At 32.5% G+C, this 24,502-nt stretch overlaps 2 protein-coding genes across 3 annotated transcripts; one reads left to right on the forward strand and one right to left on the reverse strand.

Annotated features, from left to right (window-relative positions):
• Positions 1 to 7,117: 7,117 nt before the first annotated feature.
• LOC114170574 (UDP-glycosyltransferase 79B30-like) lies at positions 7,118 to 9,329 on the forward strand. Its single transcript, XM_028056082.1, has 2 exons — positions 7,118 to 7,762; positions 8,381 to 9,329. Exons 1-2 carry the CDS (start codon positions 7,261 to 7,263, stop codon positions 9,256 to 9,258), a joined length of 1,380 nt encoding a protein of 459 aa, XP_027911883.1. The 5' UTR covers positions 7,118 to 7,260; the 3' UTR covers positions 9,259 to 9,329.
• Positions 9,330 to 20,523: 11,194 nt separating this feature from the next.
• Positions 20,524 to 24,245, reverse strand: LOC114170636 (transcription factor VOZ1-like). 2 transcript variants are annotated; one of them, XM_028056159.1, is made up of 5 exons: positions 24,075 to 24,245; positions 23,479 to 23,702; positions 23,209 to 23,367; positions 21,717 to 22,329; positions 20,524 to 21,340 (listed from the first exon to the last, which is right to left on the reverse strand). In XM_028056159.1, the coding sequence occupies exons 2-5, from the start codon at positions 23,698 to 23,700 to the stop codon at positions 20,886 to 20,888; spliced, it is 1,449 nt and encodes a 482-aa protein (XP_027911960.1). In that variant the 5' UTR covers positions 23,701 to 23,702; positions 24,075 to 24,245; the 3' UTR covers positions 20,524 to 20,885. The 2 variants fall into 2 exon arrangements, with proteins under 2 accessions (XP_027911960.1, XP_027911959.1); XM_028056158.1 differs by having other exon boundaries at positions 23,479 to 23,706.
• Positions 24,246 to 24,502: the final 257 nt, after the last annotated feature.

Consider the following 24,502-nt stretch of genomic DNA (forward strand, 5'->3'; position numbering starts at 1 on the left):
TTATAGATTTTTCAGTCTTTTGGATTAGTAGGAACTCCTACATGTGCAAAATTCATAGACTATGCAGTTAAAACAAGAAGAAAACATAAGAGATGATGGAAAAGAATTATATTGAATGAAGAATCCACAGAGAACTAGGAATACATTACACCCAACCCCTGTTAATGAGGGAGTTAGTTACTCCTAAACGTACTGAATACTAGACTGATGATAAAATTGAATGCCTTCAGCCTTTAAAATGCCTTCTACCGTCAAGAGTACTTAGATCAAGTTTCTTTCTCTCCAAGTATGTTTTGACCTCTATCAAGCCCTCATTTTATAGATTTTTCGAAACGCACAGCTTGAATTGACTCGCTGGGTGAATTAACCATGATTCACTAGGCGAGTGGTCCTTCAATGGGTGACGCGAAACTAAATTGGGCATGCAGCTTTGTACTTGATTTTGTACTGAAATTTATGTTGGATTTATCTTTTTAGTCTTTTGGAACTCTATATTTTAGAATTTTTCTTTAATTATCCTGACTTGTAATTGAGTAACTAACTTTGTGAATAACTGATATTGTTGATAATCTTTGATCATTCAATATTCCACTTATTTGTAGAATATAACCCAAACATTTATCTTTTCCACTTTTATGGAATAACACCTGAAAGATTAAATAAAATCCAAAAATAAAATAACAATAAAACGTAAAAATAAATAAAATAAAAACATGATAATGCCAATTATAAAAATACCCCAAACATAAACATTTTCATGTCCTCATGAAAGATTAAAAGTTTTGGATTTTGAAAACTCTCATCAACTGATCAAAACATTTCAAGATCAACTAACTTTTCAATCCTAATTGTGTCACATCAAAGATTTTTCCTTGTAACTAAGTTTGAGACATAATAGTATGATTTTCATGCTTCCACTTCAATCTTCAATCATGATAGTGTTTCACTCAGCACACATGTGTATAGTTATAATAACGATCACTCACACTTTGTATATTATAAAACCACTTCATCAACTTTTGCCCGTCATCTAAGCTATAAAATGCACATCATTGGTAAGATAAAAAAGGTGTTTCATAGGCTTCTAATGAGGCTTGGCTAGAAAAATATTAGGTTTTCCAAGAATTCAAAACCACCATCAAGCCTAAGAGAACAATCATATGTGAATGTTATTATGAATATACTCCACATTTTTCATGTATTTCATGCAACCCTTTTCTATTACATAAAACTGTTGTCTTTTCTCTTTTTCTTTTTCTTGGGGTAAGGATTTTATAAAATCCTACCCCAAACTTATTCACTTTCCTGGGGTACAATTTGTTTAGAAAAGTCTACCCCAAACTTATTCAATTTCATACCCTGGCATTTATACCCTATCCCAAACTAATCTCATCTCATACCTTTATTTTTCTAAACATGTACTTGTTCTCTTTGCTAAAGTGTGGGACAAGATATTTTTTTCTTTAAAGGCTAAGGATAAAGAATGAAACAATTAGGCTAAAAAAAGATAACAACAGATAAGTAACTTTTGGGTTGGTCATTTGGCTAGGTGGCTTTAATATACCAAACAATGCCTTTATCCTTTCTATCTAATTACGTGATTTTATTAACAAGAATCTAACAAAAATTAATTTCATGGCAATAAATGCTTCCTCACAACTCTCTACGCATGCTCACAACACTTAATAATTTTCAAAAGTTTGGTCCACTCTCATGTTTGAAAAAGGACGAATTATCATGTCATCATACCAAAATATCTTTCACTCAAAACATGTCACAAAATATTCCAGAACTTAAGACAATCAATGGCATCATGTATACTTCAGTTTAATTTTGATCATTACATCAATTGAAATGCACACTAAGACATGATTAGCGCAAATGAGGCTTAAGATAATGCCTTATGTGTTTAGCCTATTTTCTTCTTTAACAGTATGAACCTATGCATGGTGCATTAAATGCCTTATGTGTTTTTTCAATTTTTGTTTAGAAATTTTTTTTATGATTTGAAAATTATAGTTGATTCCGATTTTGTTGTTATTTTGGACGCATGGAATCATTATGCTTTGACATTTTCTCTCTCTCTTTTTTCATTTCTTTGAAATAAATTCTTTGGTTTCATCAATTTATTAGAAAACCTTTATTTTATCATCTCTCTTGAAGCATTATTTGAAGGGGATGCTTGAAATTGCCAAAGGTCTTGGAAGTGTTGGAATATCAACATTGGATGATTGATGGGATGACAAAGATGAACTAGAGAATTGTCCCAATTTGAAAGTTTGGATTGGTCTCAAGGTACAAAATGTGTTTGGACTCACCCCAGTTATTGATGGCATAAAGAAAATGATGAGGACTTCTAAAAGTTGCCCAATTTAAGAGTTTAGATTGGTCTAAGGATACAAAAATGTGTTTGTTTTGCCCTATCTTTTTATGGCATGAAGAGATTTAAAATGATAAGGACTTCAAAAGTTTATCCTAATGTGATCCTAAACTTTATGGTGAATTTGCCCTATGTATGGATATTAAAGGAAGCAACTATCCCAGTTTGGGTTTCAGAGTGAGACTAATGGATAATGATAAGAAAAGGATTGGTTGGGGCTTAGGCTCAAAGAGGAAAAAATGGTTGGACACAAAGATGTAGTTCCATGAAGAATGAATTGAAAGAATGAAAAGGGTGTCCTTAATTTGATTGAATGCTCTTGCCAATTTTAGGAGCTTTAGGAACATGTTAATAAAAAAGAAATTGCTCTGGTGTTGAAAAGCAAATCTCATAACACATTTTTTTAATTCAATTTTTTCTTTTTTCTTTTTCTTTTCAACTTTTTTTTTTAATTTTTTTTCTTTTCCTTCTTTTCTTAAACTCTTTCTTTTAGGACAAACTTGTTGCCATGTAAAAATGTTTTTCTTTGAATTAAAACTTTATGACATATAAAAATAACCAATATATGATATGTGTAAACTTTATTAGACTTGTATCATGGCCACGACTAGGGATATGAAAAAAATGGATAGTTAAGGCTAAAAAATGATATAATTATTAGCAACACATATCTTTGAATAATGTTGCACCTAATATTTGTTTTACTTCTTTGTTTTCAACCTTTTATGTTTTCTTTTTCTATTTTGACATTTTACTCTTTTTGTCCAAATATTTCCTTCTCTTTTTTTTCTTTTCTTGATATACCCAAATTAAATGAAACAAAATGCAAAAATTATGTTAAACCTCAAGATAAGGGTGATCCTTGTCCAGGGTAATTTTGAAAGAAATTTTTATTTGTTTTTTAAGGCTCAAAATGGGTAGTTAAGGGTAAATATTTTTATTTTCTTTTCAGATAAAAAACATGACCATCCACCATTTCAAATCATGATTATTTTATTTTCAAAAGGTTTAATTCTCAAGAAAAGGTTTGATTCATGTTTTCACAAGTTGTCCCTTGTTTTTTTTCTCTTTGTGTTCTTTTTTTTTCTTTTTGTGTTCAAAGACTTGACTAAATTTACAATCATTCTAAGGCATGTCCCTTTTCATGAAAATCCTTCATGGAATACGAAAGGAAGGTTTATAGTGGAAAGGTGTTGAAAAAGGAAATGAATTTGAACAATTTTGATGTTATGCCAATCAAATGAATGCTTTAAAAGTATGCTTTTTTTTCTTTTTTTTAGAAATTTTATCCATTTATTCAACTATCTAATTTGACCAAAGAATACTTTATTTTGTCCTCTCATTTCTTATTTTTCTCATAAACGAAAATGGGAAACAACTAATTTTGAATTTATTGCGGTAGAACTCTTTTTCTGTTTGCATTTTCAAAATTTTATGCAGATGCATGCTATGTATTATGCAAAGTGGCAATGAGAATGCAAGTTGTCATACTGTATATAACAATATACAAATGCATGTTAAGCATTATGCTAGGAGATATGAGAATGCAAATGTTATGATGAATTTAGAAAATACCTATATGCATGTGACAACAACATATGAATGTATGATATGTAATGTACAAGATGGTGTGAAAAAAGAAAGGAGATGTGTATTATACATTATGCAATGTGACATGAATGCAAATGAATCCATGTTGTGTCTGATGAGTGCAAATATATTATTTACATGAAAACTAGGTGTATGAATAAAGACAAAATGTGGATGTAATACATGCTTATGCCTTAAGAGGCATCATATGTTGATGTAAATGTGATGCAATTGGAATTAAATACATGGTGTTATGAAAAAAATTAAGAAAAAGATAAAGAAATTATAGACGTTCCGTTGTGTGCTAGAAGGTGTAGAGAAAACCTATTTTCTAATGTATGAGCTTCTATATGATAACTTACATGGGTGTCTCTAAGAAATCTCACATGCCTCTAAAGCTAAAGTCTACTCAAAACATAATCCACAATGATAGGCAACCTAGCAAATGTGGTATGTCAAGAGAAAGCAAACTCTAGATGAGGTTGTCATAATAGTATTGAATCTGGAAATGACGTGAAGATCAAGAAGTTTGAATGTTGTATTGTATTCGTAGACTATATGACATAGGTTAGATGTTGTTTTGGTCTCGGTGTGCCATTTTCAATATGTTAAAAAGGTTTTTAACGGGTTAAAAAACTTGCTGCATATAGTTTTAGAATGAATGTATTCAATCATTTGAATTGTTAATCAATCGACTGATTTCACTTAAGTCAAGTGTAATCGACAGATTGTACGGACAAATCAACCTATTGAATTCACTTATGACCAAACTATATAACTTGGTTTACATAGAGATGAGGAACGAATTGAGATTTTTGAGCGCAAAAAATAGTAATACGAATTTGGAAAACTTTCTCTCTCTAAATCACACAGTTGCAACTCTTGATTAAAGATCTTGGTCGATCTTGGAAGCATTTTTGCTTGGTTGAAGCTTGAAGAACACATGTTTGGTTGGCTAGGGAGAACCTCCATCAGGTTTGGTTGTTCTTATGCTTTTGTACTGCTCCTAGTGTGATTTTAGGTCTGTAAGTGAGATTCTTACAGTGTTGGGGATAAGATTCTTGTGGGATTCAAGAATCTTGGTGTTTTGCTTTAATCAAAAGTGTAATATTGGGGGATTATGTAAAACTTTTGATATAGTGCATGATCAGGCTTAGGATCTCCTGATAAACTAGATGTATCTCAATTATTGAGTGAACCAATATAAAATTTATTGTGTGATCTTTTTTCCCTTACCTTGTTCATCATTTAAATCACAAGAAAATCAACTAAATCAATCTTTGTTAAGTGTGCATGTATTTTTACATTATTTGGTAATATAACCAAGTTGGATATATTGATTGAAACCATTTCAATACTTACAAATAGCCAAGTAGATTTGATATATAACATGCCAATCATTGAACCTTCCTTCCCTATGGCTTTGTCAAGTCTGGGTATAGGACCCAAATCTCAAAATGAATGTAATATCATAACATGTATAATGTGTGAAAAGAGTATAATCTAATAATACCTAAACCTACACCTAGAGTTTTTAACGAACCAAAAATGGGTCGGGCCAAAACGGGTCAGGCTGGCCTGTATTGCCACCCCTAGGCCTAAAGCTTGTTTAAAAACAAAGTGGGAAAATGGATAGAAAAATACAGAGTGCAACTAGTTTTGATACTAAGACTAAAACAAAAAAAAAAGGCCCAAAAACACATAAAATGATATGAGAGTGAATATAATGAAATGTAAGGTGTGAATACCTAACAGATAGTTCAAGTTCAACAGATATGCAAATGATAAAAAGTTAGGTCATCCCTTACATTCTGAAGACCTTTCCTTCATTCTCTCGACACACAAGCTTCACCTCAACATTGCCCACTTCTATGATTGCAGGTGCAACTCCTCGTCTGCCCAATCAAGTTGCTAACCATGGCCTCTCCAGTCACCAGTAGTATCATCGACGCTTGCTTCGTTTTCATTTTCCCATTTTTCATTGGAAGTCCAATCTTAAGACCATTTATAAGAAAACAAAAAAGGAGCATGAGAATGGGAATGAGTAGTGTTAAAATCATGAGCCTGAAAATAAAAATAAGGCTTTTTTCTCTATCATCATTTTTTTTTTTAAAAAAAGAATTTTTTATTTTTGTTAAAATTAAAATATTTTAATTTTAATTTTCTCAGAAGCTTTCATTTTCATCCTTTTTATTTGAAAATTAATTAAAAACATATTTTTTTATTTGTAAGAAATAAATTTTATTCATATAGATAAAATTGAAATGTTAACGCATGATTAGCCATGAAAATAAGATAATAAGGGAAGATGTTACAAAAAAAAGAAGCCAGAACAGATAACAAACATGTGTTATTATTATTATTATTTTTATGATGGATAGATACAAAATAGTTTATAAAGGAGAAATAAGGTAATGAAAAAAAAAAAACTAATCAAACAAAAAACAAACTCAAAGCAAAAACGCCTTCGCTTAAGCTAGAAACAACAAGCTAGTTGGGCGATAGGTAAAGTCGTTAGGTGAAGGAACAGAGACAGAGTTTATAAAAAAAAAATTCCAAAATTGAAATCCACAAAATAACAATAAATGTTACCAAAAGTAGAGATACAAACATTTACCTTGCCATGATTGAGCCCGTGTAAAGAAAGATAGTGGTTAGATAGAAAAAGTTCATAACATAAAAGAAATGAATGGCTAGAACCTTCTTAGAGTATGTCTAGAACATAAAGTTTATATAACTTTTGAAATACTATCCCACATTTTTTTTATGTTTACTTTTTTACCAACCAACTTTATAAGAATATGTAACTCTTCTCTTTCTACCTAATAAAAGGAAGTGTGAAAGTAATTTGGTCAAAAATTAAATATAACATTTCAAAGTATAATTCAAACTCGTTTTAAAATATATATCAAATTTAATTTCGTAAACACGATCACTTAATAATAATTCCTTTTAATAATACAACATAATATTTAAATGATAATAATAAATATAAATAAAAAAACAACAATGTAATTTATTGTACACAGGAATATGAAATGAAAAGGGTGTGAATATGTATGACTGAAAATATTTGCAGGTGATGTGATGACCACGAGATTCCTATGTACCCGCTCACCCACCACAATTTTCAACTCAAATCTTTGAACCATTGAAAACAAACTCACACAAAACAAAAACCACAAGGATCTCCGTAACTCTCGTTTCTTCTCCATAACCTCACTCTCTTTCCACTTTATCTCACCTCTGCAATTTTTTTTGCTTCACTTTCCTCAATTTCTCTTCTTTCCATGGAGCCACGTCCTCTGCACATAGCTATGTATCCATGGCTGGCCATGGGTCACCAAACAGCATTTCTCCACCTATGCAACAAGTTAGCCATAAGGGGTCACAGAATCTCCTTCATCACACCCACAAAAGCACAAGCCAAGTTGGAACCATACAACTTGCATCCTCACTTGATCACGTTCGTCACCGTCACAGTTCCTCACGTTGAAGGTCTTCCTCCTGATGCACAAACCACTGCAGATGTCACTTACCCTTTGCAACCAAACATCATGACAGCCATGGATCTCACCAAAGATGACGTAGAGACCCTTCTCACTGATCTCAAACCTGAACTTGTTTTCTATGACTTCACGCATTGGATGCCAACCTTGACCAAGAAATTAGGGATCAAGGCTGTGCACTATTGCACTGCTAGCTCTGTCATGATTGGTTACACTCTTCCACCAGCCAGATATTACCAAGGGATTGACCTATCAGAAAGTGACCTCATGGAACCCCTGAAGGGTACCCTCTTCATCATCATCATCAATACTCTATGTGTTAGGATTCAAAAAACCTTTTAAATATAGAAATTTTGAGATCTTATGATGAATAATAAATTATACTTTTTCATGTTCAAGTATGAATAATGTAGGATTACTTACCATTTTATATTTGTTAGGTTTTAAAGATATAGATATGTAGTATATGGTTTTCTTTTACGTGATTTATGCACTTTTGGAAATAAATCACGTAAATGGATAGGTTTTGAAAATACTACAGAATTAAGCCGTGCACAGAAAACACTAAGAAATTGTGCTGCCTGCTTACAGTAGAGAAAAAACCAGAGAGACCTGAAGTCACAGAAGCATATGACCTTCAATTTCATTTATTTAAAATTAGAAGTCGTGTTTGATGAAACGACTTTTACATAAAGTTGATTGAACTGAAGTCGTTTGTCATATACACGACTTTTTCTTTTGAAGTTTTGTTTTCTATACACGCCTTACCCTGACTATGTGATATTTTCAAAATCTGACAATTTACATAATTTACCTCCAAAATGCACCAATTACGTAAAAAACACCGGTAGTATATAAATATGTTATGCACTTGTGATTGGTATCTGACATATGCAACACAGGTACCCAGACTCGTCCATCAAGCTTCATGCTCACGAGGCTCGTGCCTTTGCGGGGAAAAGAAAGGACACGTTCGGGAGCGATGTTCTCTTCTACGATCGCCAATTCATCGCACTGAATGAAGCTGACGTGTTGGCATACAGAACATGCAGAGAAATCGAAGGGCCATATCTTGATTACATCGGAAGCCAGTTCAAGAAGCCCGTGCTTGCAACCGGTCCAGTTATTCTGGAGCCACCAACCTCCGAGTTGGAGGAAAAATTCGCCACATGGCTCGGAGGGTTCGAGGCAGGGACAGTGGTCTATTGTTGTTTTGGGAGCGAATGCACTTTGAGACCTGAGCAGTTCCAGGAGCTGGTGCTTGGTCTCGAGCTCACCGGCAAGCCATTCTTGGCAGCAGTGAAGCCCCCGGTGGGGTTCGAGACGGTGGAATCAGCCATGCCGGAAGGGTTTGAAGAAAGGGTTAAAGGAAGAGGGTTTGTGTATGGAGGGTGGGTTATGCAACAGTTGATTCTTGCACACCCTTCTGTGGGGTGCTTCATCACACATTGTGGTTCTGGTTCTTTGTCTGAGGCACTGGTGAACCAGTGTCAGCTGGTGCTGCTGCCCAATGTTGGTGACCAGATTCTGAATGCGAGGATGATGGCGAACAACTTGGAGGTTGGTGTGGAAGTGCAGAAAGATGAGAATGGACATTACACGAAGGAGAGTGTGCGCAGTGCTGTGAGCATTGTGATGGATGAGGAGAATGAAAGTGGTAAGAAGGTGAGGGATAATCACACTAAGCTCAGAGAAACACTCCTTGACAAAAATTTGGAGTCTTGTTATCTTGACAACTTCTGCATGAGCCTCCAAGAGATTGTTGATAAAAGAGTTTAACTTCCAACAACCATTGGAATTCACACAAAACATGAACACAGACCAATAAATGTTGTACTATATTTTACAGATTAATGTTACGTATTAAACACGTTACATTTAACTAATTAATGAATACAGTTTAGAAATGACTAGATATTATAAAAATGACTTAAATAATTATTTGGTCTTAGTTTTGATTATGTTTTCTCATATTTTTGTTTTCTTTTTTAATGTAGTTTTAATATTTGTCAATTTTATTTAATTTGAATATTTTTGTTAATATTGTTAAAATAGATAATGGAATGTGAACAGTAATCGTCATGTATTATTTTGTAATTTTTTTTTTCTAAATTTGTTTAATTTTAATTTTTTTTATTTTAAAAGAAATGTGCACGTGTAAAGCTCATATCATGCCACGTGTCATTTTGTGATTTTTTTATTTTTTTAATTAAAAAAAATTCGTGTCAAGTTAATATCATGTCACGTGTCAAGTTCAGTTTTTAATATTCAATTTAATCCTAATATTCATTATTTGTTTTCAATTTGGTCCTATTTTTTTTTAAATTTAGTATTTTTGTTCCTTTTCAAATTAAGACAAAATTTAATTTGTATATAAATGTTATATGGATATTCTTATTGAAATGCATATTTATAATTTAGAATTATAGTTAGTTTAAAATTAAAACGAAAAAAACAATAACATTATTAATTAAAAATTTTAAGAGGTTAAAAATATTTAATTTTAGAATTAGAGTTGAGTTAAAATTAAATATTTTTTAAAAAAATTAAGACCAAATTAAAAACAAATAACGAATATTATGACCCAAATTGAATATTAAAAACTGACTTTGACACGTGACATGATATTGGTTTGACAGGTGAAAATTTTTTTAATTAAAAAAATTACATTTAAAAAAATTAAAAAAAAATCTAAAAATATTACAAAATAACACGTGGCATAATATGAACTTGACACTGTATATTTTTTTGAAATAAAAAAAGTTTAAAAAAAGTTTAAAAAAATAAAAAAAATCACAAAATGACATGTGGCGATTACCATTCACCTTTCATTAACTATTTTACGGTATTAGCAAAATGACAAAATTAAATAAAATTGACAAATATTAGAACTAAATTAAAAAAGAGAACAAAAGTAGGACCACATTAAAAAAAACTGAACAAAAACTAGAAACAAATCATTATTTAAGCCTATAAAAATCAAGTAAAAATAACCGAAAAAGATCAAATGAAACCTGAACTAAAATATAGAAACTAATATATTTAAATAAAAGAAAAAGGTATAATTATGTACCTGGTCCCCATTTTGGTGGCAAAATCTCAATTTCGTACCCTTATTTATAGAAGTCTCAATTTGGTCCCTTTTTTTTGTTAAAATGTCTCAAATGTGTCCTTTCTGTTAAGTTGGACTAGACGCCATTTACTGAACAGTGACATGGCAAGGTTGACCAGTGGTGGAACTGCGACACGGAACAGTGACGTGGAAGGAGAAATTTTAAAAAAAATAATAATAGTGAAATTAAATTAGAATTAGGGTTTTAAAAGGTAGGAGAAATTGAGGATTGAAAAAATTTGCTAATCTCTACCTTCTCCATCCACGAATCTGGTTGCGAGAATGAAGTTGGACCACTATAGATCCATTGCAACACCAGCAGCACCTTGCAGCCACTGTGCAAATCTCTATCAACCATGGACCAGTAACACCTTCGCTCAAATCGCTGCAACCATGGCTCTCGGAAGAGAAACCACTACTGACTCATCACCTCCTGTTTGAAACGTTGGCGACGATGAGGAGGATGGTGGTGGCGATTCAAAGTACTCTTCTTTCACAGGGTACAAATAGTTCATTTTGAAAATTAAACAATTTTGATATGTACCCGATGTGTTAATTCAATTCGTCCTTAACTTCAGGTTAATGTTTGTGAAGTTGTTCATATGCTAGCAAAGAAAAAAAAATAAGAGTGGAAAAACCATGGAAACAGAGAAGAATAAAAGAAGTAAATAAAGAAGGAGAAGAAGAGAGAAAGTGCGGATTAGAAATGAGAGGAAAGTGGAGAAAAAGTGAAGATTTGGAGAAAGATGATGAAGTGTTCTAAGGGTTTATGTAGGGAGAGATTAACAGTGGAGTATATCAGAAAAATGAAATTATTATGCATAAACAATTAAACACAGTAGCATACCACGAACATTTTTCCCAGATTCCCCAATTCAGTACGCAGAGAGAGTGGGAGAGAGAGAAATGTGTGATGGAGGTCGAAGGAAACCCTAATTCTAATTTAATTTCACTATTATTTAAAAAAAAAACCTTCCACGTCACTGTTTCTTGTCACAGTTCCATCACTAGTCAACATTGTCGCGTCACTATTCAGTTAACGGCGTCTAGTCCAACTTAACAGAAAGAGTACATTTGAGACATTTTAATAAAAGAAAATAACAAATTGAGACTTTTATAAATAAGGATACTAAATTGAGATTTTGCCTCTAAAATGGAGATCAAAGACATGATTAAAAAAAAAAAAACTGAAAGATGTTCATTTATTCATTATTACATGAGGTTGCTTACGGTGTTAGAAGTTAAAAATAATTTTAATAAAGCTTCCTCTTTCTATCTTCTAAAAAGTCTTTCAATATCAAAACTATAACACAAGTTTCAAACTCCAAAATAGATATCTTGAATATTGTGATTGATTTAATAATATTATATTAATCAACTTGGTCATAACATCCATAAATGTTAAGATGAATTATTTATTCATAAATAGTTAGAAAGAAAAGGAGATGAATTTGAATATGATAAATAATATAAAGTGATGAAAATAGAAAAAATTAATTAACATTAATGAAGTATTTGATATATCAATATCTCTGTATCATCTCTCTTTACTACCTGAATAAAGATAATAAATGACGGAAAAAGAAAAAAAAACAGACGAAATCGTTTGTATTGTATATGTAAAAAGTTATTTAATTTTAACACTATTTTATGGGAAAAAGTATTCAAAATGTAAAAATATAAGCATATTAGTGAAACTGTGGTATGCAAATAACAATTGCTTAATTACATTTACAAAGTCAACTTCATATGTAATTAAATGCATTTTTTTGAGATGGAAAAAATATTCTGACAATCATTTCCTTTTTACACATCCGTTTTATAACTATTTTAATAATAAAATATTTTATTGAAATATAAATTGAATTATTCAATGAAAAATTATTAAAAATAGTTGGATAGAAACATTGTGGTTATCAACCTATTATAATTCCTTTCATTAAATATCTTAATTTAATAATAAAATATTACATTGAGATGTTGGATTAAATATTCAATAAAAAATTAATAAAAATAGTACATTGTATAAGTACAAGAAAAACATTAAATATCAAACTAAATATTGATTAAGTTAGATATCACTTTTATAAACTAAAAATTATTAATATTTAAAATAATTTTATCATTAATAAAAAGTATAATTTGTTTATATATTAAAGTTTAAATTATCTCTAACGCTAACTCTAAGTTTTAACTACTTATTGAATTAGTCTCTATTTTTAAATTAGAGACTAATTTAAAATCAATATTAGTAAGTAAGTACCTAAAATTTTGATAGATAATACTATAAATCAAATTAGACTTTAATTCATAAATTATTAATTATAATTTTTATTAATAATAGAAACTATTTTAAATACTAATAATTTTTAATTTATAAAATTATGTCTAACTCAATATAATAATTAATTAATTTTGTCTTTAAATTTAATTATTATTTAATAATTTTCTTGTAATATATATATATATATATATATATATATATATATATAAATTATCCTCATCAACATAACATAATTCTTTTAAGATTTACGTTATGTATAACATCCTATTTAATAGAGATTCTACTAAAGGAAAATATCACATATTTAATACTTCAAACACAAAATCATACACTAGGATTTTCTATTACATTTATCCAAGACATAAAGATAGAGTTGAATGATTAGTAGAGTTCTAGGATAAGCTTCCAAATTATGAGTCCCTACATCAATGCATACCAAAGCACACATACTTTAAAAGGATTTTCTCTTGAAAATCCATTCATCATTCTCAGGTTACAATTTAACAAGTCTTGTCTAATATATCATTAATATATAACACACATATCCACTGATAAGGTCATCATCATCACACTTTCATACATCATTATATTCCAAAAGTTCATATCATCCCCAACATTCACATAATCACCAAATATATTACATAATAACTTAACAGCACATATGCAAAATGGTTGGAGGTTTTTACAAATAAAACTATAGCTTGTACAAAACTCCAAAAAAATATGTTCTTACATTCAAATTAAAGATAATTTATTCATAAACTCAATGCAAAAAGTATTAACCTAATTGGATACCTGTAGAAAAAGTTATGTACTAATTAAGTGGCATAGGTCAAAACTGTCAACAACCTAATCTACGAGAACCTTACAAGAAAATTTTCTCTCGCTATAGAGTTTCAAACAAAGATCCCAACAGCCAAAACAAAGCATAAAATTTCAGCTCCATCTGACGGTTAACATAGTGGGAATTGAATTTTTTTCCTAGATGACTCAAAGCTGGAATATCGAACTTGGCCAGCTAAAGAATTGCTCGCCCAACGAAAGAAAGTCTATGTTAAAATTAATTGTGGCACTAGCTAGGCGAGTCATTTGCTCGTCTAGCGAATCTGCACGATGCAAAAGCTCAAAATTAATGATTTGTACTAATGACTTTCCTTATTCCTCTTATTACTAAAAAATGAATTTGCATACATTGTTTTTTTTTTTCTAAATAGAAATAATGCTTCTACATCTCATTTTCCCTATTTTTTTAGTATAAATAATGCTTCAAGCACGTTTTTTTTTTCTTCATAAAAGTCATCCTTTATATCACTACTTCTGTTATTTGTATTTTTTTTTAATTTATTAAGAAAAGCTTCTATGTAGTTTATTTTTAGCTTATTTTTGTTTTTTTTTTATTTTCTAAAATAAAGTATGTGAAAATTTTTATATATGCAACCACATTTTTGTTTTAAATTGAAAGCGATTTTATTGGCTCCAAGTTGTTTTTTAATTTTTTATTTAATATTATCATTTTGGTAATATTCTTTCAATCCATATTTTCTTACTAAATTATATTTTTTATTGAATTTAATGAATTTTTAGAAAATAAATAAAATTGAGGAAATTAAAGAAGAATTGGCAATGTAATTATTGCCCCTTTATTGTTGTTCCGGCCACAACATATATACACAAAGATTACATAACTAACTACTTCAATCTATGTTATTTACATTTAAACTATTCCTAAATATAATTTGTACAAATTGTCACAATTATAACAAATAGTATAATTGTGGTAACCAATTATAATAATAGAGAATATTTATGGAGAATATTATGGAGTATCAACAATTATGAAGGGATATCTTATTACCCCCCCCCCCCCTTCAAGTTAGGATATATGGATTACAAATGCTCAACTTGGAAAGAGCACATTCAAATTGAGTTTTTCCTAAAGCCTTGGTGAAGATATATGCTTGTTAAGCATGAGAAGGCACTGGACCGGTAGCAATAGTTCCTCGCAAAAGTTCATCACGGACAAAGTGACTGTCCACTTTGATATGTTTGGTGTGCTCATGAAAAACAGGATTAACAGCAATGTAAAAAGCAGATTGATTATCACAATAGAGTTTTATAGGGCTATGATGATTGATACCAAAACATGATAAAAGTTCCTTCAACCATTTTAGCTCACAAATGGTAGTAGCCATAGAACGATATTTTGCTTCTGCGAAAGAACGAGACACGGTGTGTTGGTTTTTAGTTTTCCATGGGATGGGTGAATTATCAAGAAGAATAAACCAACCAGTAAGAGATTTTCTAGTCAAAGGAAAACCAGCCCAATCTGAGTAACACAAAGCATAGATTTGTAAATCACATTCAACACTTAACAAAATTTCTTGTCCAAGATTAGCCTTCAAAAAACGCACAACACGTAGGGCAGCCTCCTAATGTTCCTATCGAGGATGTTGCATGAACTATGCAAGTGTATACACACAATAAGAAAGTTCAGGCCTAATAATAAACAGGTAAATTAATTGTCCGACCAACCTTCAATATTGTTTTGGATCTAGAAGAAGAGCACCTTCAGCTAAAGATAGGTGGTGTTGAGGGTCCATGGGAAAGCCAACAGGCTTAGCTCCTAACAATCCAGCTTCAGATATAATATCCAACGCATATTTTCGTTGACACAAGAAAATTCTAGTAGAGTTACGAGTCACCTCAATGCCTAGAAAATATTTCAACGGTCTAAGGTCTTTCATATGAAAACATGCACACAAGTATGTTTTGAAGGCTTTGATAGCAACATCATCATTGCCAGAAATAAGGAGATCATCCATATAGACCAACACATGGAGTTGCACATTTTTATGTTGCAATGTAAATAATGAATGATCGTAAGCAGATTGCGTAAATCCATAATGTTTCAAAACACTAGAAAATTTTGCAAACCAACATCAAGGAGCTTGTTTCAAGTCATACAATGACTTGTGAAGTCTACAAACTTTGCCTGAAGTTCCATATCGAAATCCTAAAGGAAGTTTCATATACACCTCTTCTTCCAAGTCCCCATGAAAAAAAAGCATTGTGAACATCAATTTGATGAAGCTCCCAATTTCTAGCAGTTGCAATAGCTAAAAAGATGTGCACAATTACCATCTTTGCAAAAGGAGCGAAGGTTTCAGCATAGTCAAGTCCTTCAACTTGGTTATTTCCTAGTATTACTAGACGACCTTTAAACCACACAACCGAACCATCAGATTTATACTTGATTCGGTAAATCCACTTGCTCTTAATTGCTTTCTTGCCAGGTGGCAACGGTTCTAACGTCCAGGTCCCATTATTCTCCAATGCTTCTATCTCGGTCTGCATGGCTTGCTTCCATCGGTCATCTTTCATGGCTTCAGCAAATGACTTAAGTTTAGTGCTTACACTGACAGCTGCCATAAAATGTCTGTTGTGTATAGAGAACTTGTCATAATTAACATTATGTGTTATAGGATAAGGTGTACCTGAGGTGTGAGAGGCAGCAAGCGAAGTGGGAGAGGGGTCTATGTTGCAGATGGCATTTGTCACAAAACCTCACAATCGAGTGGACGATATTTAAGCATGACATCTATGACCCAAAGGTTGCTCATTCACCTTAGTGTTGAAGTCCCTCTTGTTAGTTGTATTTGTCTCAGCATCAAGAACGTCAGTAAGCAAGTTTTCTGGTTCTTGCAGAGAATCAACCTACACAATCTCTATTTCACCGGTGTTATCAACATTGTTCCAAGGTACAAAACTATTCGGTTTTGTGTCAGACAGTTCAGATGCTAAGGACTGTGTTTCAACATAGGGAAATTTATTTTTAGAGAACATGACATCTCTAGATGTTAGGAACACATCCAATTCCAAGTCATACACCCTCCAACCCTTTTTACCATATGGATATCCCAAGAAAACACACCTTCGACTACAACTAATTTGTTCCCTTTAGTGTCTTGGTTATGAACATAACACAAGCACCCAAACACATGTACATGATTAAAAAAGGGTGGTTTGCTATAGAGCATTTCATATGGAGTTTTTCCATTTAATACAATTAAGGGTGTGCAATTGATTAAGTATCCTGCAATTAGAACACATTCGCCCTAAAATTCAATAGGAAGATTAGCTTGGAAGCGTAGTGCACGAGCAACATTGAGAATATGTCTATGCTTTCGTTCTACTCGCCCATTTTGTTGAGGAGTTCATGTACAAGATGTTTCATGCATAATCCCGTATTATTCATGCAAACAAAGTATGTGTTGTTATCACTACGCATAAGTTTCACTTGTTTGTTAAATTGGCGCTCCACCATAGCAAAGAATTGAATCAAGCATGTGAAAATTTCTTTCTTTTCTTCCAACAAATAAATTCATACAACTCGTGAATAATCATCTACAATGGTAAAAAAATATCGAGCACCACAATGAGAAAAAGCTCGATAGGGTCCCCACAAGTCACAATGAATTAGTTGACAATTTCCACTGTTTTATTAATAATGAGAGGAAAAGTTTCTCGACATTGCTTTGCTCTAAGACAAACATCACAAGTTTTATTGCACAGTGCATTATTTCTACTAACACCAATATTTGGAATAAGCCCTACAACCTTACAAGAAGGGTGTCCAAGTCTTCTATGCCATAAATCGAAATCATTCTTAGATTTTACAGCAACAATAGTAACAAAATTCATTCCTTGAAGATAGTAAACCCCCTCTCTTTGTTCACATGTTCCAATCACCATCCTCGAGATACGGTCCTTGATAACACAAAAATTTGTTAGTAAATTGGGCCATATAGTTTAATTCATCAATAAATTGTGATACTAAAATCAGATTGCATTTCAAGTTAGGCACATAAAGAACATTGCTTAATTTTAATGTTTCACTTAGCACCACCATTCCTTCCTTAATAGAAAAAAAATATTTTCCATTTGGAAGCCCTACTAGACATTCCAAGACATTTCTCGCATCAGTCAAGTATTCTAACTTTCCTGTCATTTGACGAGAAGCACCTATGTCGATAATCCATTGAGTAGAATTACGCTTACCAATTAGCTTTTCAATAGTGCCTAATTTGACATTATTTAAGAGATTCACCAAAGTCTGCCACTATAAGGTGAGATTGTCTTTGTCACCTTCACTTCGTTCGTCATTTTGGTAATATCAGAGAAAGCTTTGGTACCATAAAGAAGAATTGGCAATGTAATTTGTTTCGATCCTAAGTCCGTCAAGTGATGTCGTTAGGATCAATCACCATGCATCGAAGGTATTGTCCGCTTTGGAGCATGACTTCGTTACGATTTTGTCCTTAAAAGACGTCTTGGAGGGTGGAAGGAGAAGGGGGTATTTAAACCACCTTAGCCTTGACTTCTAAGCGATGTAGGACTATTGGGTGTTGTAGGAACATAAGCCCCCTAGTTGAGGTCTATGGGGAATGAACAGGTTATCCCCAATAAAGGGCTTAAGGGACCGATAATTCGAATGTAAAACCTCGATATTGGTCCCACAGTGGGTGCCACTATTCCGATCCCAAGTTCACCGAGTAACATCGTTAGAGTCAATCACCATGCATCTGAAGTATTGTCCGCTTAGAGCGTGGCTCCGTCACTGTTTTATCCTTAAAAGGCGCCTTGGAGGGTGAAATGAGGAAGGGGTATTTAAACTACCTTAGGCCTCGACTTCTAAGCGATGTGAGACTATTAGATGCAGTAGAAACATAATTCTTGCCCCTTTAGTGTTGTTTCAACCACAATATCTATACACACAGATATTATAATTATGGTAACAAAATCAATTATAATAACAGAACATGTTTATAAAAAATATTAGGGAGTATCACCAATTATTAAGGAATAACTCATTAGAAATAATATTTATTTTTCTTAACTAAAAGAAATACTAAATATTATTTCAATAAACTGAAAAAAAAAATAAAGACGTTTATTGAAAACTCGTATTACAAGTTGGTTATTATCATTTAAGTTTTCACTCGTACTATATAGGTAGGTTACTTTTATCTGCATAAATAAACTACTAGAGCGAAGACCTAAACAATAATACTAACTTGTCAAATTTTCATAAATATTTTTTTATCTTACATATTGCTTATATGTATTTAAGTAATATTCTATATTTCTTTTGGTTGAAAAAAAATTGTTTCCTCAATTTTTGTTTATTTTCTAATCAAAACGGTAAATTCGTTAATCTAGTATTTAGTAAAAAAACATTCCCAGAATAAATAATATTGAAAAATAATAACTTAGTTCCAACAAGATCACTTACAACTTAAAAAAGAAAAAAGAAAAAAAAACAACACAACAGATTTAAGAAAATTAAAAAAAAAAAGAACATTAGATAAAAAAATTAAACGAAAGTCACACATGCAAACACTACCTATACATAGAATTATTTGTATACACAAATAAGTTAAACAAAAGTAGTGAATAAATAAATAACAGAAGCCGAAAATATATTTTGACACAATTTTTTTGACTCTTTTAATACTTCACTTACGCAGTGGAAACATTTTTCAAAACAGTGAAAAGTAGGGCATTCTTTCATTTTCTCCAAGGCATTCCTTTGTTCACTTCCTGCAACCATGGACCATTCTCTTACATTGATGGTTCGTGTATTGTCTTTGTCTTTCTTCAGAAATTGGTAGGTCATTCACACATTTTTCTAGTTAGGTGTTCTAGAATATTGAGTTCCTCAAGAATTTGGAAGTATTGTTTGTTGTTTGAACGTGAGTTTCATCTCCTTCTTCACGTTTCTTGTTCGATTTTTTGTGGGTGTATTATGCATGCACTGTATTGTTGGTTAATATTTCTTGTTCGATTTTTTTGGGTGTAAGTTGCCTTCTGTCCCAAAAAAATGTCACAACACCCACTTAAATTACTTTGTTATTAGCAATAATAATTAAATAAATTACTTTGTTATTAGCAATAATAATTAAATTGAAGTGTATATGAACCATTTCATTGGGACAACAATGAAGTGTTTTTTCCCATTTCTTTGCACTAAGCTTCCCACATATGTCTGCAATGGCATTTTTTGGAACAACAGTGAAGGGAATTCATACTTTGGGTCCATAAACACTTCACTTTAATTATTATTGTCAATAACAAAATAATTTAAGTTGGTCTTGTGACATTTATTTGGGACAAAAGGCAAAGCACACTCCGAAAAATCAAACGAGAAATATTAACCAAAGATACAGTGTCACACTCAGAGAGGGCAATGCTTCCAATTTCGTAAGGAACTCGATACTCTGGAACACCCACACTCAAAAATGTCCAAATGCTCTACCAATTTATGCAAGATGAAGACAGATACATGAACCACCAATGAAAGAAGCTGCCAAAGACAAAAACTTTTGACCCCAATACCACGTGTGAGCATCACAGAAAACAAAAATTAAAAAATCAATTTCATAATCGACACGTAGATTATGTAAAAAATGAGTTAAAATATCGTGTCAAAATATCATTTTCGTTTTTATTTAGCTCGTTTTCTTCAAAAAACAAACATCGAAAATTGCTCCATTTCAATAAATTGAAAACTGACATTTTGCATTGCCTCGTGGAATTGCAGCATTGTACTACTTTTATACGTTAAAAATAATCCAACCTTTAGAGAACATTTACAACCAAATAAATGCTACTTAGTTTAAGAATATGTCAGAAAGTTGCAGAGTCTTCCACTGACCCATCAGAAAGACCCGTCAGAAAGTATGCAGAGTCTTCTTAACACCATAGATCTAACTTCTAATCTATGAAGCACATAACGAGTTTCTTATGAGTAGACTTCAAATAACGCAAATATCAAAAGTATAATCAACGACAAATTCAGCACAAGAGTATGAGCTCCTTCTACCAAAAGAGAATTCCATTTACCTTTTACCTTGTTCAAGGAAAGTAAGAAACTTTCACATGCTGTGATATATCCTCAAATATGTACAAGTTTGTCAGTCATATGGTAAAATCGCCAAACTTAGTATTGATTTACTTTTCTGGAGATCCATCATTCTCAGACTTGGCATTTGTTTTTCCCTTGATGGATATTCCATCATCAGATGATAGAACAGCAGCAGTAAGCTGTCCCATCTTGTTCTGTAAATCATTAAGAGATTCCTTGGTCACTTTTCCTTTAGGACTTTTCTTTTTATCAACAAGCTTTAATTCTAGTCTGTATAATGCACAACCATCGTGGTTGTTGATCTCATACTCGTACAAATGCCATTCCAGATAACTAAGAGGCTGGGGGTCCATGTAATAGGACCTCTTTTGTCCTCCATGTTCTTTCATCACCTGCTTCCTTGATTCATGCCAACCGCGTCCGCTGTAATCTGGAAGTGATCTTTGTTTTCTGTTTCCACTTTCAAATGCCCTTCTAGGCTTGTCAAAGAATAGCCACTCCCTAACAGCTTCACCCTCAAGAAAAGAAAGATCAAAGAACTCTGCACCAGAAAAAGGTAACATTTCAAACCTAAACAATGTAGATGAAAAACAATAAAACATGGACAGTGACAATTTCTTCCATAACACATTCATTAGACAAGCCTACAGGTAGAATTTGAGAAGCTTTAATGAACAATTCAACATAATTAAGAGTTTAATTCATACACACAGTCAATGTAAAAAAATTTACATTATCAGCCAAATTATTCTTAGTATAATTTTATGGTACTCTTATACAATTGACAAACTTACAATACATAAAAGTCTCTGATTGGATAAACAATGTCAAAGACTTTCACACGATCAATGTGTGTATTCTTTATCCTAAAATGAAGCAGTGATATACAACAGAGAGGTAATAAATTGTGTACTCACCTGGAGCATTCCAGGGAGATTTAGTTGACGCAGCGCCTTCACAACTGGGGATGCCCACTTCCTTTCCCTGCGTCTTCGCAAGAACAGCAGCAAACAAAGGACCATCTTTTACACCAATGCCCCCTGGTCGTAAAATTGGAGTCATGCCAGGAAGACCCTCATTATTTGCCAACAGCTCATGACAACTGCTACAGTAGTTCAGGCACCATTCTACCCCTTGAGCGGGTCTGAAACAGTCCCACAGGGCACATTTTGGAGCTAAGAAAGCAGATGGTGGAGGGCAGATATTTGGAAGAATGTTAGGTATAATGTTTTCTCCATGATGCACAGTATCCTCGGCTCCAAAGAATTGGCTACAATCAAAACCTTCTATGCTAAATTGATTTGATTCTGAGTGTTTAATTTCTGTGTTATGCCCCAGGTCCTGATATAAATCCACCTGACCAATCAAATCAGAGTTGTGACCAACTTGGTTGTGATTCATATCTTGATTTAAACTGAATGGATGAAAATCCAGCTGTTCCATATCTGAGTTATTAAAAGCATTGTTGTACAGAGTTGAAGCAGAGCCTTCGAAATTATGACCTAGAGGTTGGTTGTCATCAAAATGCTTCTGCAAGATACCAAGTGCCAATTATTAAAGCACAGAAATATTACTAAACAAAAATAGAATATTTGGTTCATGCATGTTGTATGTCTTTATACATGTGCACTAGTTCTTTTTTTGTTGTTGAGAAAATTACAAAAGAGGAATTTGTTTTAGGAACTACAAACCACTCAAGCGTTAACCAATTAAGAAATTAATCATTCCTAGCTAGATGTATTTTATAAGGGTTCACTTTTCTGTATCTCTTCCTCAACCAATGAAGTTTGAAAAGTTCGAAGCAACCTAAATAAAAATGTAAACGAGGCCGCATGTTGTCACTAAAACTTTCAACAACTTGATGTTCCCTGCACTTGGACTCAAGCGATACTATTTGGGTAGGGTTATGGTGTAGGACTGTTGTTCAATTTCTCTACAAACAAAAAGTTGGAAAAATATCTTAACCAATGGATTTCATAACTTCAAACGTTCTCCTTGGTTTTTTGTTTTTTGTTAACTATCTAGCACCGAGAAAAGCACTCGAACTATTTGAAGTGAGCAATTTCGATAAATGTCATGAATCAAGTCCTGTGTTGGCATGATATAACCAAATCCGCCAGTGTTAAAACATATAATCCTTCTACTTTTACACCTCTAAAATTCATAGCCAGTAATCAGAAGCTTCACCTGGCCTTGGCAAATTTTTCCATATGGTTGATGCCATTCAGAAAATACTTATATAGATTAACAAAACACATGATTTCCATCTTCAACCATAAGCAATTATATCAAAAGCATACAGCCAACAAGTAAAATAAACAAAAAAAGTACTGGTAAATTTTAGTGAATAGGGTAAGGCAACAAACCATAAATATAAAAATAAGTCCTGCACTAGTTAAAGAAACTTACCTCCTGAAAAAACTGAAAATTGTTGTCACTAGTGTTACTTGTTTGGAGCTCAGTCTTCAATGGCCCAGGTTTTGTTAATGGACTAGTTGCATCATCTTTCTCCTCAATCACTTGCAACAGTTGGGCAAGTTCACTGGTAAACGAATCAAAGCTTCCATCCTACAGAATGTTATTGCCAGAATATATTACAACAACCATCAACTCTCTTTGAGATGAACAAAGAAAGCACAGACATAATAATCGGCCATGTCTGAAAACCTAAATACATACAGCTAAGGAGGTCGCTGGAGACTCCAGTTCCGCCTTCCACTCGCGGAGCAGCTGATGCATCTGCTCCTCAAAGATCACAATGTCATTACCCCTGCCCTCTTTTCTTGCACACTGAAGATTGCTGAAAATCCCTTGAATTTTATCCACCAGGTGTTTTTCCTTCTCCTTCATGGATTGAATAGAAGAAGATCCAAACTTGCCCTTGGAACTTTCTCTCATCATACCTTCCTAAAACAATTATCACACGATAACCAATGTAGGGCCCTAATGAGTACAATTAAATAAAATCACAACAGAAAAATCTTGAAAATGTAACATGCAACCGAGGCTGATTCAGTTCGTAAGCATTGGGCTAACTTAGACAAAAGTTTTTCACAAAAATGTATATAACAGAATCTGGTTTTATGCATGACACTGATCAAACCACAATCCACAATAAAACTCATCAGTAAAATAAAAAATAAATAAAAAAGTGACAAAAAAAATCAACATTGACGGTGCACCCAAATGAAAAACAGCAACCCAATTGACCAAGTTTGGGGCTTTCTACATCTGCGTTGAACTTAAAACCGAAATTAGCTCGAGGTGTATTTTACCTTTGGTCTTGAATTGGAGAGAAGGGAGCAATGGGGTGCAAAACGACGACGTAGAAAGGGGAAAGGTGACTGTAGATGACGGCTCCACTGGGATCAGCTCACGACGAGAGAGACTCAGAAAAGCCGATAGTTGAAATGGAAGCCCTCAATTCTCTACGTTGAATTTCAGATTTTTATTTTTGTTTCTGTAGTTATTAATAATAATATAATAATAATTATTATTATTATTAATGATGTGGTGATCTTTTGCATCTTGGAAACTTCAATTAGACGCAAGAAATTTTGGTCTGTGCCTTTTCTAATTATTCCCTTATCATATTGTGTCACAGTAAATGAGTCCTTAATTCACCAAAACAAAATACAGTTAAGCGAGCCGTTTAGATATTCATTATACTTTTAAGAGAAATTTTGTGCTTGTAACCCCGTCT

Source organism: Vigna unguiculata, chromosome 11 (genome assembly GCF_004118075.2).
Source record: "Vigna unguiculata cultivar IT97K-499-35 chromosome 11, ASM411807v1, whole genome shotgun sequence".
In the NCBI taxonomy this organism is placed as follows: Eukaryota; Viridiplantae; Streptophyta; class Magnoliopsida; order Fabales; family Fabaceae; genus Vigna; species Vigna unguiculata.